The sequence below is a fragment of the Nematolebias whitei genome, chromosome 14 (assembly GCF_014905685.2).
Source record: "Nematolebias whitei isolate Nwh7 chromosome 14, NemWhi1, whole genome shotgun sequence".
Taxonomy (NCBI): Eukaryota; Metazoa; Chordata; class Actinopteri; order Cyprinodontiformes; family Rivulidae; genus Nematolebias; species Nematolebias whitei.
The window spans coordinates 15,410,333-15,425,864 of NC_056511.1; the positions used below are offsets into that span (position 1 = coordinate 15,410,333).

At 38.8% G+C, this 15,532-nt stretch overlaps 1 protein-coding gene across 1 annotated transcript in view; it reads left to right on the forward strand.

Moving 5' to 3' along the window:
- The window catches only part of adad2 (adenosine deaminase domain containing 2), a 13,574-nt gene extending 3,633 nt beyond the window's left edge, over positions 1-9,941 (forward strand). Inside the window, exons 5-11 of the mRNA XM_037687311.1 lie at positions 3,983-4,111; positions 4,182-4,332; positions 6,542-6,712; positions 6,960-7,174; positions 8,096-8,330; positions 9,255-9,387; positions 9,761-9,941. Coding sequence (XP_037543239.1) covers positions 3,983-4,111; positions 4,182-4,332; positions 6,542-6,712; positions 6,960-7,174; positions 8,096-8,330; positions 9,255-9,387; positions 9,761-9,871 — 1,145 coding nt within the window. The 3' untranslated portion in view covers positions 9,872-9,941. The remainder of the gene's footprint in view (positions 1-3,982; positions 4,112-4,181; positions 4,333-6,541; positions 6,713-6,959; positions 7,175-8,095; positions 8,331-9,254; positions 9,388-9,760) is intronic.
- Positions 9,942-15,532: the final 5,591 nt, after the last annotated feature.

Here is a 15,532-nt window from a genome sequence, read left to right on the forward strand (position 1 = left end):
CATATTTTTTTTCTTTTTCAATTCAATCCAATTCTATTCAAAAATAATATATATGTATATATATTTATATAAATCAATATAACTCACCAATATAAAAGGCACTGTTTTATTTATATCGTTGAGTTATTTTGATGGAATGGCCGATGGATGATATTTTACTTTATTGCTAATATTGGCCAATATCGTGCTTCCCTAGTTGTCCAATTATGAGCTCTAGTTTTTATTCTTCTTTTAAATTAAGTAGACCAAAACAGTCTGTCAGCTCAAGGGCAGGTCTTCCATGCAAACTACCATTTTACTTGTGCAGATTTGTTCTTTTTAATATTTTTACTATGCAAAACAAATTTGAACACTTCTAATGAGAAGTTTCCAAGTTTGTTAGTAGTCAGTGGTCAAACATTTTTATTCTTTTGGATCAAAACTTTGTGGAAAAACTTGAGTTTTTCTGGCTTTAGGTTAAGTTTGTGCTTGGTAATTCTAATAAGTAATTTCACCAAGGTTTGGAAGCCACAGATGTTCTATGATACTAACATGAGTGTTTGCTTAATTAACATTTGAACATTTAGGAAGATTGAATCTTTATATCAGAATTAAAAAAAAAAAAAGCAGCAATAAACTGGATAGGGGTAGAAGATCGTGTGAGTTTGTGTTAGAATAAAGGGAATGGTAAGGAAGTGAATGTGAAAAGAATACTTGATTTACAACACAGATTTAAGAAACTGTAAACACAATATTCAACGATCATCTGTTAAAATGAAGAGGGGGAAAAAACGTTTTCTATTGTGGTCTTGTTAAAGCCATCCAATCTAATAATGATACTGCTGCTTTTAACCAATAAAGAGAACCAGAGCCATAATTGGACCTATCAGAGCAGAGCAGGGCGGGTCGTGCTGTCTGATGCACATTGAGCCCAGCTGTGAGCAGCAGAGAGAAACCAAGGAGGACACCCCGCTACCTAGAAACACCCACCCTTTTATGGATGATGATGACATGTAATAAATTATTAAACGTTTATGTATTAAACGTATGTGTTGGCACATGACCAATTCACTGTATCCAGAAAAGATACCAAACCTGAAATACCATCACCATATCCCTCCTCCCGCACCATGCTCCGACCTCCCGGGACTTTTGTATCTAAAATCCAACTTTGTATTAAACGTTAATGTGTTTAGAGCATCGTCATCATACATACGTGCAACCTGCACACGTGATCAAACTCCAGGTCCAAGAAACGGAGAGAGACGTGCACTGGTGTGGCAGCGTGCAGCCTGATGAGTTTCTCTCTCGGTGAGAGGCTGTTTCTGCTGCTTTAGTTGTTTTGTTTTTATAAATATTAACACTAAATGATGAATATTTATGCCCCAGATTATAGCAGAGCTGTTCGTCTCTATATAACTTTAATTTTTTTACCTTTTAAACTCATGAAGTTCTCTCTGAGAGTCAGTTTTAGGTGTTTGTAGTTTATCATCAATATCTGCAAAATTAAATTCTACACAGTGTTATAGCAACAAGGCGTCGTGTCTGTTTGGATGTGCTAAACTTGGTTATATTTAGAACCATACTGAGAAGTAACTACTGTGAGAAGTGAAATTCACTAAATTATCAAATATGAAAATTAATTTTATTAAATGACTACATGAGTTGAAATCCTGTAAATATAACCCCTTTGAATTAAATAATTTAAGAAATTTGTCAGTCTGACAAAAATAAAGTTAATTTATTTTCTGCAAAGGATGTGCTTTTATTAAAATAAATCTGACAGACCCTTAATTGAAAACAATGAAATGACATAAAAATAAACTAGAGAAAAGTTGTTAAAACTGTCTCTTCCTTCAGAATGATGTTGGTTTTGATGGTGCTTCATTAGGGAACACAATACTTTGTGCATTCACTAAGGTCATGTACACAGCATACTGTGTACTTTTACTAAGGTTATGTACACAGTATAATCGTCTTTACATGAAAACCTTAAAGAGGTGACCTGTATGCAAGAAAAAGCTCTCAAATGTGTGGTTTGGGGTGGTGGAGGGGTCGGGTTAGTCATCCAACCCACTGGATGCTTGGGTAACCTCTATGCATAAAAAAATTAAATCATAGAATTTTCTGTTTTAATCTACAAGGAGGGCTCACAAGGACTTGTCCCCCACAGTTTCTCTTTGGGTATGAATTGTCCACGTAAAAAAGACCATCTCACAATCAAGAGTGGAAATTCCACCTTATTATTGGGGGCGGGGATTAAAAAGGGAGTTTTTAAAGCAATCTTTAAGGGGATCCCTGAAGATAGAATCAAATGTACTGTTGTAAAATGAAATGAAAATTAAACATTCATTATAGTGTTTGCCAGCTAGACCAGTTGCAAAAACAAACAGGAGCACTGACTGAATGTGTTTCTCCACTCGTCCCTCCACTAATTTTCTGTCTCTTAAAGGGGCTTGATTCACTTCCTAGTCACACGGTCATGTGACTTACACCAATATCTGCTTCTTCTTTATTACAAAAATAAAAATATATATATAAACCATAAGAACAGGTCACTAAACATCTGAGTTGCATCTATACACAAGATTGAAGTCCAGAATGAAAAATTAAGACTGCAGAGAAACGAATGCAGCACTCTGATGTTGCCATGGAAACATGGAAACAAAAATTCAGCCATGGTCACTAAAGATTTTTAATGCATCCACTTTGCAGGTGAATAATCCTGAGAAACTGTCAATGTACATAAAATATGAGTAATTTTCTTCAGACTAAAGATTGTTTAGAATCTTGTTGAAGATAATTTGGTTTATTTTTTTTGTTGGAGTCAGATAAAGTGGCTAACAAAAGTATAATGCAATACAGTAGTCCCTCACTCTTGCAATATTCTAAACAATGTTTCTAAACTCTAAATGCTCTAAAAAAGCACAGAATGTCATGATTTCAGCTCCCTGCCTCCGCTGCTCTCAGCCACCTGCAAGCGTTCTTGGCCACGCCCACTTCTCCACTCTGCACGGAGAACAAGTGTGCAGCAGGTGCTGAAAAAGTTTAAATAATTAATTTTAAATAAAAATTCCATGCTGATTGTGCGGCTCGTCCATCAATCAGCCAATTGTGTGTCATGTCCAATCTTATTTTGAAAAACCGCAATAGAGCGAGTCTGCGATAAATGAACCGCGAAGTAGTGAGGGACTACTGTAAATACTAAAATAAATATAATGTCCTTACTTCACGGATTTTCACCTATCGCAGGGATGTCTGGAAGGTAGCCCCTGCAATAAGTGTGGGAATTGTTTAAAATACCTTAATATATAAATACTAAAACTACTACTAACTACTTGTACTACTATTCCTACTTAGTGGTTTTTCACTCATCGCAAGGCTTCAGGGTTTGGATCCCCCACGATAAATGAGGGAACTACTGTATATATGTTTTAAGGCTTTATAAACCCTTCTCACACTCTTGCAATGTTCTTAATAATATTCTAAATGCTCTAAAAGAGCACAGCGAAAGAGAGCAGACACACTGATGCTACGGTTACTGAGCCGGTCAGCGCCCGGGGGCGAACTGGCCATCAGGAATACCAGGCTTGGTTCGGGTCGCGCTTGATTATTTCAAATAACCAATCCATGCCGCTCACTCTGGTGTCCGCCTCACTGAAACTCCCACAGCAGCAATGGTGAAAGACAGACCCCACCCCCAGCGCTCTCCTTTCTCTTTCTGAGGCTGACAGCCTCAGAAAGAGAAAGGAGGGGGCCCCTCGGTGATCATTGCGCAGCCAGGCCACTGAGAAACAATGTGTACAATCTTACAATGAAAACCCATTAAAGTCGAACTGCAAAGAATCGAGGAACTACTGTAGTTCTAAACCTGTGATTTTCAAGTGGAAAAATGTGTGTTAATAAGTAAATCAAGGCACTGCATATTATGCCAGTCTTTATTTTTAGGATTTGATCGTTTTTAAATTTTCATGCTTTTTTTAATCTTTTGTGTATCTTACAGTTTGGCAATTTGACTGGCACAAGAATCACATGGCAGCTTTAAGCAATGAGAAGTTTGACAGCCTCCTGAAAATGTATTCAAATTTTTCTGTCTGTAAAAGCCACATGGCAACATTTGTCTTGATAAGAGGTGAGCTGAATGCACTCCTTGGGTTTACTATTAAAGTATGTTTTTGCTGAAGGGTTTCCTTTCCCCACAGAGGTGCTGGATACAGCAGGTCGTCCATGTGAGCATTACAAAGTGGTGGCTGTGGGAGCTGGCCATTCAAGCTGCAGCAAGTGGCTTTGCTACAATGGGATGATGGTTCATGACTGTCATGCCATCATCATCGCCAGAAGGGCTCTCTTGAGGTACAAAATGCTCCTTTAGGGAATGAATAACCACCTCATACAAATCTCAAGAATGCTCATAATAGAGTGTTGAATTTGTAGTGTGATGGAGAGAAAAATGGCCAGCTTATACTTTACCAAATCATAACATACTGTGCATCCGGAAAGTATTTGCAGTGCTTCACTTTGTCCATGTTTTGTTATGTTACAGCCTTATTCCAAATTATATTAATTTAATCTCTTTCCTCAAAATTATACACACAATACCCCATTATGACAATGTGAAAAATATATATATTTTTTATATTTTTGCAAACTTATTAAAAATAGAAAACTAAGAAATCACATTTATATAAGTATTCACAGCCTTGGCCATGAAGCTCAAAATTGAACTCGGATTGGAGTTGCATTCGGGTCCAAAAAATCCGACCCGACTCGGCCCCAGCCCGTAGCCATCATTTCCAAACCCCACCCGATCCGATGAATTAACAGTAATTACAGGTCCTGTTTTAACGGTTGGCAGATGCGCACAGCTGAGTAAAGGGGGCAGAAGATCAGAGCTGAGTGCAGCGGCTGAATGAACGTCCATTTGGGCTGATGGATCGCTGGCAGTAGTCCATCTTAAGCTTAACTGAACTTTTTACCTCTTTCAAGGCCAGTCAGCCCAGGGTCAAATGGTTGTGTGAGGTTCTGGATTTGGGTTAGAAATGACAGCTTTATTTCAGATGCATCCTGTTGCCACTGATCATCCTTGAGATGTTTCTACAACTTAAATGGAGTCTACTTGTGGTAAATTCATTTGGAATCAATTCAATTGGACTTGATTTGGAAAGGCACACACCTGTCTATATAAGGTCCCACAGCTGACTGCGCATGTCAAAGTGCAAACATGAAGCATGAAGTCAAAGGAATTGTCTGTAGACCTCTGAGGCAGAATTGTGTTGAGGCACAAATCTGGGGAAGGATGCAGAAAAAAAATCTGCTGCTTTGAAGGTCCCAATAAGCTCAGTGTCCTTCATCATTCGTCAGTGGAAGAAGTTTGAAACACCAGGACTCTTCCTAGAGCTGGCTGACTGTCTAAACTGAGCGATCAGGGGAGAAGGGCCTTAGTCAGGGAGGTGATCAAGAATACGATGGTCCGCTCTGTCAGAGCTTCAGCGTTCCTTTGTGGAGAGAGAAGAACAAATCCAGGACAACCATCTCTGCAGCAATCCACCAATCAGGCCTGTATGGTTGAGTGGCCAGATGAAAGCCATTCTTAATAAAAGGCACATGGCAGCCCATCTGAAGTTTGCCAAAATGCACCTGAAGAACTCAGACCATGAGAAAAATAATGCTCTGGTCTGATGAGACAAAGATTGAACTGTTTGGAAGAAATCAGGCACCAGTCATCACCAGGCCAATATCATCCCTACAGTGAAGCATGGTGGTGGTAGCATCATGCTGTTGGCTGTTTTTCAGAAGCAGGAACTGACAGACTAGTCGGAACAGAGGGGAAGATGAATGCAGCAATGTAGAGACATCCTGGATAAAAAACAGCTAGCTCCAGGGTGCTCTTGACCTCAGACTGGGGTGACGGTTAATTTTTCAACAGGACAATGAATGACCCAAAGCTCATGGCCAAGATCTCAGAGGAGGGGCTTCAGGACCACCCTGTGAAGGTTCTGGAGTGGCCAAGCCAGAGTCCAGACTTTAATCTGATTGAACATCTCTGGAGATATCTGAAAATGGCTGCAGAGACATCTCCATCCAACCTGATGGAGCTTGAGAAGTTCTGCAAAGAAGAATGGGACAAACTTCCGAAAGGTAGATGTGCTAAGCTTGAAGCATCATATTCAAAAAGACTGGAGGCTGTAAATGCTGCCAAAGGTGGATCAACAAAGTATGAAGCAAAGGCTGTGAATACTTACGTAAATGTGAGTTCTTAGTTTTCTATTTTTAATAAATTTGAAAAAATATATTTTTTTCCTTTTTTACATTGTCATAATGGGTTATTGTGTGTAGAAGTTTGAGGAAAGAGTTTAATTTGAAATAAGACCGTAACATAACAAAATGTGGAAAAATTGAAGTGCTGTGAATACTTTTCAGATGCACTGTAATTTTCTAATATTTAAATACTTCCTTTAATATTCAGTGTAAAGTTCTGAATGTCAGACTGGCATTTGGTTTATCCTTGCTAAATGTGTCTGGTTCACTAAAAGAGCTGCATTTTTTTTTCTGTCGTGTTCAGGTTTCTTTACAAACAGCTTTTGCTGTTTTTGGATGCTGATCCAACGTCTAAGGAGAACAGTATTTTTGAGAACAGTCCAGAAAACCATCAACTGCAGCTCAAACCCAAAATCAGCCTGCATCTCTACACCAATCAGTGCCCTGAAGGAGCTGCGAAGGATTTCTACTTCAAGTACAACTGACTGTCTATCAGTCACTTCTTTGATTTTAATACTACATTCCCAAAGCTATATTTTGCATGAAAGGGCATTATTGTAATTTCAATTTAAAAAATGTTCAGATTTTTAGACATCGAGATATTGGAGTAGAGCTTCTTGAATATATAGTTTTTTTGTCTTAGTATGTGTTGTAACTTTAGATAAATTGTGCTCTGTGTTAGGATGTTTTTAAATTAACCAAATATGTCATTTCACACTTAGGGATTCAACAGATGAGATTTGGACCACGATGAAGCTGCAGTATCATGCCAAGGGCCTGCTTGTTCCTGTAGCGTACCTTGAGCCGAGTTTGTGGGGTGCCAGAGTGTGCTGCGTGTCCGGGAGTGACAAGTTGTGTCGTTGGACTGTCACTGGAGTTCAGGGTGCATTACTGAGTCACTTCATTCAGCCCCTTTACATCACCAGCATAGTGCTAGGTAAGGTACAAATTAAGCTGTCATTTCCTAAATCACATGTTTGAAAAATGTGTATTTTATTTTAACACTGAAAATTATGTTATTAAAGGTATCAAATCTGACGCAGTAACCAAGAAACAGTGTGACAACATGATGAGGGGCTTATAGGTTTTTAATCTGAAGTTTAGGAACTGGGTTGTTCCAAGTTTTAGAGGTGCTTGGAGACAGATTTTGTGCTTTTCTCCTGTTTGCTTTTTGTTTTTTAACATTTGGTTCAGTGAGATTTGGATATATGTAAGGCGCTTTTAAAGATGACGTCTATTGTGTGGAGAACAAACAGGAAGTCAGATGACTCAGCCAGCCAAGGTCTTTGACATTAATCTTGGTTTCTGCAGGCTCTTAAAAAGTCATAAATTTAATCATTTCAATTTTAGGCCTTAACAAATTTGCAATACATTCAGATTTCCCATTTTAGGCCTTTAAAATACATTTAGTTACGTCTAAAATTTGTACATTCATTCATTGCTTCAATTTTTTTGACACCGTCAGCATTCGTTTTGTGTCTGTAGTTCTGCCTGAGGGTTTCTGATGTTGCGCTATAACAAAATTAAGTCAGATCATGCTGTAGTCCCGTCAAAACAAATACTCATGGACATTCAGTTAATAAAAATTCTGTAAAACAACATTTGTCACTTCAAAGGAAATTTCACTTTAAAAGTTGTTGAATTTAACTGAACTTGCAGAAACTCGACTAATGCTTTTGTTTGCCACAACTTAAATGACTTTTTATTTTCAAATTAAAACCATGCAATGATCATGGAGTCCTCTTCAGTGTGTCCGTCTTGTGCAGGCTGTAACTTTATACTTAACATAGAGACACAACGGATGGATTTCACCGATGAGGGCATTTAAATTTTTTACCACTAATTAAATTTAATTTAGGAGGTCAGAAGATTTCGAACGAGGAAGTGTCTGACATCACCAACAAGCGACTTGGAGATGGATGGGAGGGAATCCTGCCTCCGTCATACAAGAAACACAACATCATCTTTCTCAGTACTGACCACATTGGACCTTCTGTGACGCACCCCCCACATCACAACTTCAGCATCAACTGGTGTCTTGGAGATAAGGACATTGAAGTTCTGGACAGCAGCAAGGGCATTGCTGTTGAGGGGTAAGCTGGTCAACAAGTAAAATTTTTTCTGATAAACAGTAGAAGGGGAAAATTATATTCATTGTCCTCATTTACAAATATATGACCAATCCTGTTTTGTGTTTTTACTGAGTACTTGCCTGTTTCTTCCCGTGATGAACTCTGAGTTTTGTGCAGCTGGTTTGTGTGACAGCTCCTGCATGGCCTGGGGCTCCTGCCATCTTTTGGCTTTAGAGGCACAAACAACAATTGATGTCACTCTATATTTTCTCCAAACTGATCTGTATAAACAAAACAGGTCAGATCCTAAGGTTTCACTTCAGGGGTTCTAAGTGCTGCCTGCTGGAAACCTTCTTTTCTCCTATTCAGCCAGTTCACAATCACAGATTGCTTCAGCCGTGTAAACGTATTGAATGTCCAAATAGATTTTTATATTTGGTGCACACAAACTCTAAAGCAAGAACTGAATGCTTACTTTTAAGACACATGACGTAACCAAAGTGCTTGATGAATAATAGGCTACTTTTTGATTTATTTTGTTCATTTAAAACCATATTTAAAATAAAATTGTCATTTTTTTAACAAGTTTTCCTCAAGTGTTAGCAAACAAATGTTCATATTGCATGTTAAATCACATGGTGTGTTAACAGGTAATGTTCAATATTTTAAAATGTAAGCATTTAAAATCATTTAAAAATGCTTCTACTTTTTTAAATGATTGGGCTCTAAATTAGTAGGCTTCCTTCGAATGAAGGACGAAACATCTCAGCAACAAAAGAAACCGTCCAGATGTATTGTTGGATTTAAATCTGAATTAATGAGCATGAACTTTGGCGTTAGACTTTGTGTGCTGACTAATGTACAAAGTCAGTTTAAGTCAAGCTGCTATCTAAAAGAAACATTATTTGGAAGGATACTTATTAAATGCACTTTGTTGTATCCCAGCTCTCCATATGTGAGTGGTCCCAGCTTCTCAAGCAGACTTTGCAAGAGAGCCCTCTACAGTTACTTCCAACAAGTTGCACAGCTGGGTGAGCACAGCTACCTGCTGGAGCTTCCCACCTACCACAGTGTCAAGGTATGTGGCTGGTCAGTGTTCAGATATGTTATACCAATACTTAGGACCTATGTGCTGTAAATTATGCTTGAATGTTCGTTCAACTTTATATGTGTGAAATCAAAGTGAGCAGCAGAGCTGTTCAGATGAACGACTAAGAGCCGTCACAAGTTGATCCCATCAGAGGTGCCAGGTTTTACAAGAATAAAACAGATAATCACAACGTAAAAAGTGTGATGCATGAATTGATTTAAAAATGACAGACATGTTTGATCCAAACCTAAAAAAAAAAATTAAAAAAAAATGGACAGATCTCTTATGTTAAATTAAACTGGAGTGTTTAGTTTCACAGTCATGTTGTGTTTTGCTTAAATAAAGGTTTATTGCTTCACAGATGGAAGCTGTTGTGTACCAAACAGTTAAAGATCTGGTCAAAGAACATTTCCTGAACTTCCAAGCCGGACCCTGGAATTCAAAAAAATCAGTGGATTGCTTCAGTGCCTGAACACTCACAGAAAGACGAGTTATCTAAACGTTTGTAAAAGTTCATTGTTCATATTTCAGTTTTTGTAATTTGCTGGGATTTGCATTGTTATTTTTTTAAGTGATTTTTGATTTGTTGTACGTGTAACATTGAAGTTTTCAGTTTGTGTAGGTGTTATGAAAAAAATAAACGAGACCTGACTGTTGCGCTCATGCTGAAGAAATCTGTTTGCATGAGTTGTGGGTGGAAATGCTTTGCCTAAAAGCTTGGGGCATAAAAACGGGGAATTATTATTATTTTTTTTTTTTTCTAAAAAAGAATGGAACAACACTTTATCTTTAGTTATGTAGCCTGAAGTTTGTTCAGAAGCAAGGCAGTTAATGTACCAAATATGCAGCCACTCATGGACATGAAGGAAGGAAGGGCATTATAAACAGGTATCCATTTAAATTTTATTTATTAGTTTAATGTATATTATGTGACTTTGAATATGTGAAGATTTAATGAATATCTTTTGTTATTTTTTTTATTTAGTTGTGCTCACAGAAAGCTCAGTGATAAAGGGAAGAATGGGAAAATGGCAGCTTAAGATCAATAAAAGGTTTGTATTTCAGCATCGTATTGTTCCAATCCTATTTCAGTTTTTTTAGTTTCTGTGACATTATTGGTTAACTTACTGTCATAGGTTTCAGATTTAAGGGTTTGGTTCAATTTCTTAGTTTTTCTTTCATCTTTTCCCTCTTCAGGGGTCACCGTAGCACGTCATCCTCCTCCATGTCACTATCCTCACTCCAACTACCTCCATGTCCTCTCTAACTGCATCCATATATCTCCTAGCCTCACTGTTCCACCTGCCTCCTCATTCACACACATGTACTCTGTCTTACTATGGCTGACTTTCATTCATCTTCTTTCAAGTGCATACCTCCACCTCTCCTAATTCTCTTCCACCTGTTCCCTGTTCTCACCACAAATCACAATGTCATCTGCAACATCATAGTCCACGGGAATTCCTGTCTGACCTCATCTGTTAGTCGGTCCATCACCAGAGCAAACAAGAAGGGGCTCAGAGCCGATCCTTGATGCAATCCCACCTCCACCTTGAAGCTATCTGTCACTCTTATGGCACATCTCACCACTGTCCTGCTGTCCTCATACATGTCCTGTACCAGTCTAACATACTTTTCTGCCACTCCAGATTTCCTCATGCAATACCACACCTCCTCCCTCGGCACCCTGTCATATGCTTTTTCTAAATTCACAAAGACCCAAATAAGTTCTTTGTACTTCTCCATCGGCATGCTCAAAGCAAAGATGCATCTGTGGTGCTCTTTCTTGGCATGAAACCATGCTGCTGCTCACAAATAGTCATATCTCATCTAAGTCTAGCTTCCACAACTCTCCCAGATCTTCATTGTGTGATTCATCAACTTAATTCCCCTGTAGCTGCTGCAACTCTGTACATCACCCTTGTTCTTAAAAATGGGCACCAGCACACTTCTCCTCTCTTCCTCAGACATTTTATCACCCTCAGATATGTGAGATGTGATATTAGAGATGATTATCCATGCTTTTATTACATCCCATCTGGATTATTGTAACAGTCTTTGTTTGACCAAGAAGGATCTTGGATCGTTTGCAGACAGTTCAGAATGCTGCTGCAAGGCTTTTAACCAACACACGGAAAAGACCGCACATAACGGCAATTTTAATCTGTTTGCATTGGCTACTGGTACATTTTAGAATTAATTTTAAAAAGTGTAGTTCTTACTTTTAGAGCCCTAAGTGGTCAAGCCCCAGTCTATATCTCTGACATTTTTGAGCCCTACTCCTCTTCTTGGAACCTCAGATCTTCCAGTCAAAAGCTGTTAATGGTCCCACAGACTCATTTTAAGACTAGAGGGGATAAAGCTTTTAGGGCTGTGGCCCCCAGACTGTGGAATGTTTTGCCTCTGACTTTGTGTTGCCTTGGGTTTTTTTTTTTTAAGCAGCTGAAGACACATTTGTTCAGATTGGCTTTTAATTTGTTTTATTTTGTCTTATGTCATATGCAAGTTTGTTTTATCTCCCCTTCTGGTTTATCTTGTGTCTTCTGTGTTTTTATGTCTTATATTCTGTGAAGCACTCTGTGATTTCTGATTTGTAAAAGGTGCTATATAAATAAAATTTCCTTACTTACCTCGAAGAGTAGCTCTACTCTTCTTTCTCTTTCATTCTCTCCATTCATTAGCTTCTCAAAATACTCCTTCCACCTTCCCGTCACACTCTTCTCACTTGTTGCCATCCCTACCATTCCGAGCCTAACCTGGTGCACATATTTTCTAGCCTGAGCTCTCTGTCCTGTCAATCGGTACAAGTCCTTCTCACCCTCTTTAGTGTCCAGCCTCCCATACGACTCATCATATGCCTTCTGCTTTGTCTTAGCTACATCCCTTTTTGCTCTACATTGCATCTCCTTATATTCCTGTCTCCTCTCTTCAGTCCCCCCACTGTCATATTTCTTCTTGGCTAACCTCTTTCTTTGATCAGCTTCTTGCACTTCACTATTCCACCACCAGGTTTCCATGTCATCTTTTCTCTGTCCAGATGACACACCACCCGTCTGTCTAATTACGGTACTGCTGCTATAGTAGTCCAGTCATCTGGAAGCGCTTTCTTATCACCCAGAACCTTTAACTGCTCCTCTCTGAACTCCTCACAGCATTCTTTTTCCTCAACTTCCACCATTTACTTTTCTTCTCTGATTTTACGTTTTTTCTCGTCGTCACAACAACAGTCATTCTGCACACAACCATCCAATGCTACCTGGCCACGCTCTCCCCTGCCACACACATAATGTAGTCTACCTGCGTACTCCTTCCACTCTTATAGGCCACTCTATGTTCCTCCCTCTTTTGGAAATAAGTGTTGACTACAGCCATTTCCATTCTCTTGGTAAAATCTACCAACCTCTGTTCTTCCTGGTTCCTTTCCTTGACACCAAACCTACCCATCACTTTCTCATCCCCTCTGTTTCCTTCACCAACATGTTCATTCAGGTCTGCTCCGATCACCACTCTCTCCTCCCTGGGAATACTCTATCACTTCATCCAGGCCCTTCCAAAATGTATATTTTTCTTCTAAAATCTGTGGAGCATAACCATTTGACATTTAGCATCAAACCTTTTACTTCTACCTTCAGAAACATCACCCTGACATCTGACACTCTTTTCACCTCTACTACATTCTTTGCTAACTCCTCCTTCAGTACCACCCCTATGCCATTTATCTTTCTATCCATACTATGGCAAAACAGTCTAAACCCTGCTTCAATGTTGTGAACCTTGCTGCCCTTCCACTTTGTCTCTTGGACACATACAACATCTACCTTCCTTCTCTGCATCATGTCAACCAGTTCGCTACCTTTGCCTGTCATTTCCCCACATATAGAGTTGCAGCCCTCAGTCCTGCATTCTTGACTTTCCTCTTCTCCTTCTGTCTCCTGTCACATTTCCTTTGTGAACATGTTTATTTTCTTAAGCTAGCACTTATTTATTTTACACTTTATAAATGACTTGGCCCTGTGATGGACTTGCGACATGTCCGGCGTGTACCCCGCCTCTCACACAGTGATGGCTGCATATGGGCACCATGAGTCCCAGAATGGAAGAGGCAGGTAGAGATAATTGATGGATACTTTATAAACAAATTAGCATGTAGCAAAAGTTAGCTATCACATTAACACATTTCTTAATGAATGTGTTTTACAGAAGGGAATATTGTTGTGTAACGTGACAGAACTGTTGCACGCCACTTTCCCAAACAATGTTTGACACAGTAGTTATAGGAGCGGAATAAGCCTGCACATTTTTCATGTCACTGTGCCATTTAATGTGTCTATTGCAGATGTAGGTTTTTCTGCATACACACAAAAAATGCTGCCAGTGTATATACTATATATGAAAACAGTTTGTATATTGACCTATGATGACTTTAGTTTGAAAACGCGTATCAAAGTGAGCAGCCGAGATGTTCACAGAAAGGTTAAGATCCATCACATTGATCCCATCAACAGTGCCATATTTAACGAGAACAAAACAGCTTTTGAAATCACATTTTAAAAAATGTGATGCATGAAGTAATTTAAGAATGTCTAAAGAAAGCCAAACTAAAGAAAACACACTAAATGGACATAGAAATATCTCTCACCTTTAATTTGTAATTTTATTCCATTTATTTATTTATTTTTACACAAAATGTTTTGTCCCGCTGTTCATTGTCACCATTGCTCGACTCACCAGTTGCTTGGCAACCAACTCCTCCTTGGGCGAACAAAACTGCTCATGTCTTTACAATTACAAGCTTTTTTACAATACTTAGCAAAACAAAATCAACAACAGAACTACAGAAATTGAACAAACAAATCTGATGCAATGCCGTTTAATGTGGCTATGCACTGCGTCGATTACAGATAGTGTTGTAAAGGACAGTAAAATTGGGCTGCTGTTTGAATTTTGTAAGCCTCATGTGGTATGTGTGTATGCAGATGCAGACGTCTAATGGATTTTTTGTTGAGCTTGGTCATTTAGCAAGTGATTTCTCCAGCCAGGTGTTTGGTTCATCCCCCTGTGGGACGGCAGAGTTCCTGTGTCTGATGGGCCTCTCTGGGCTCGAGGAAAAACCAGGCTATTCACAAAAACACCTGCAGGATAATGAAACATCTGTGAGCCATTTAGAGGTGTGAAAAACTAATCATTTTTATGTCCTTTAGAATTGCATGCTGGGGAGTTTGGCATCAGACTTAGATTGAACTGTCAGAAAGAAAAGAAAGCCCTTTTCAAAAAAATAAGTCGTGTCCTTTTTGTTGTGCATAAACCATCTTAATTACAAAGTCTTGTAATAGTTTAATGTCATGCAGCGTCATTAATTAAAGCAGTGACCTTCACTGTTTCTGGCTGCAGAGGGACCATGATGTCTGAGTTTGATCATCATTTAATGTGATGAAAGATAATTGTAAAAAAGCTAAATTTGAACTTTTAATTGCAACCTTTAATGTCTTTTAGGGGATTAAAACTAGGATAATTATTTTAACATTTGATGAATATCATAATATTTTTATAGATACTTTTTAACGCCTTTAAAAAAGGCAGCTAAATAGATGTTCTTATTGTTACATGCTATGTTGGGTAATGTTTATTGTCTCACCCAGGTCTGGTCTCCTGCAGGATGAGTCTCTCTGGCTGGAGTCAGAAGAAGCTGATGTGCTGTCTGTGGAGTTGGACTTGACAGATCGGACCGATGGAATTGCTGCTCTTGGTGGATTTTCTCTGAGTTTTGGAAGTACTCCAACCGATGCTGAATGGCTCCACTCTGAACAAGGATACATGACAGGTAGAAATCAGTCTTAGAGTTGCATTTATGGGATTGTCTTCATTTTTATGAAGTCACCCTATAAAGGGAACTTGGGTTCTGTTTCTCTCTCACAAGATGACCCAGAACAAGCAGATTCAGGTGGACATGTGCTTGATGGAAGTAGTTATTCAAAAAGCAGCTTAAGTAATGTGGTAAAGTAGTGTTACATTTAGCTGGGTGTCAGTACCAGAGTGTTCCTCAAGGCGAAAGCGTCCAAAGCAAAGGTGGATCCTCCATTGTTTCCTGACATTCTCCTTCATCAAACAGTGGAACAGGAAGACAAAAAGACCT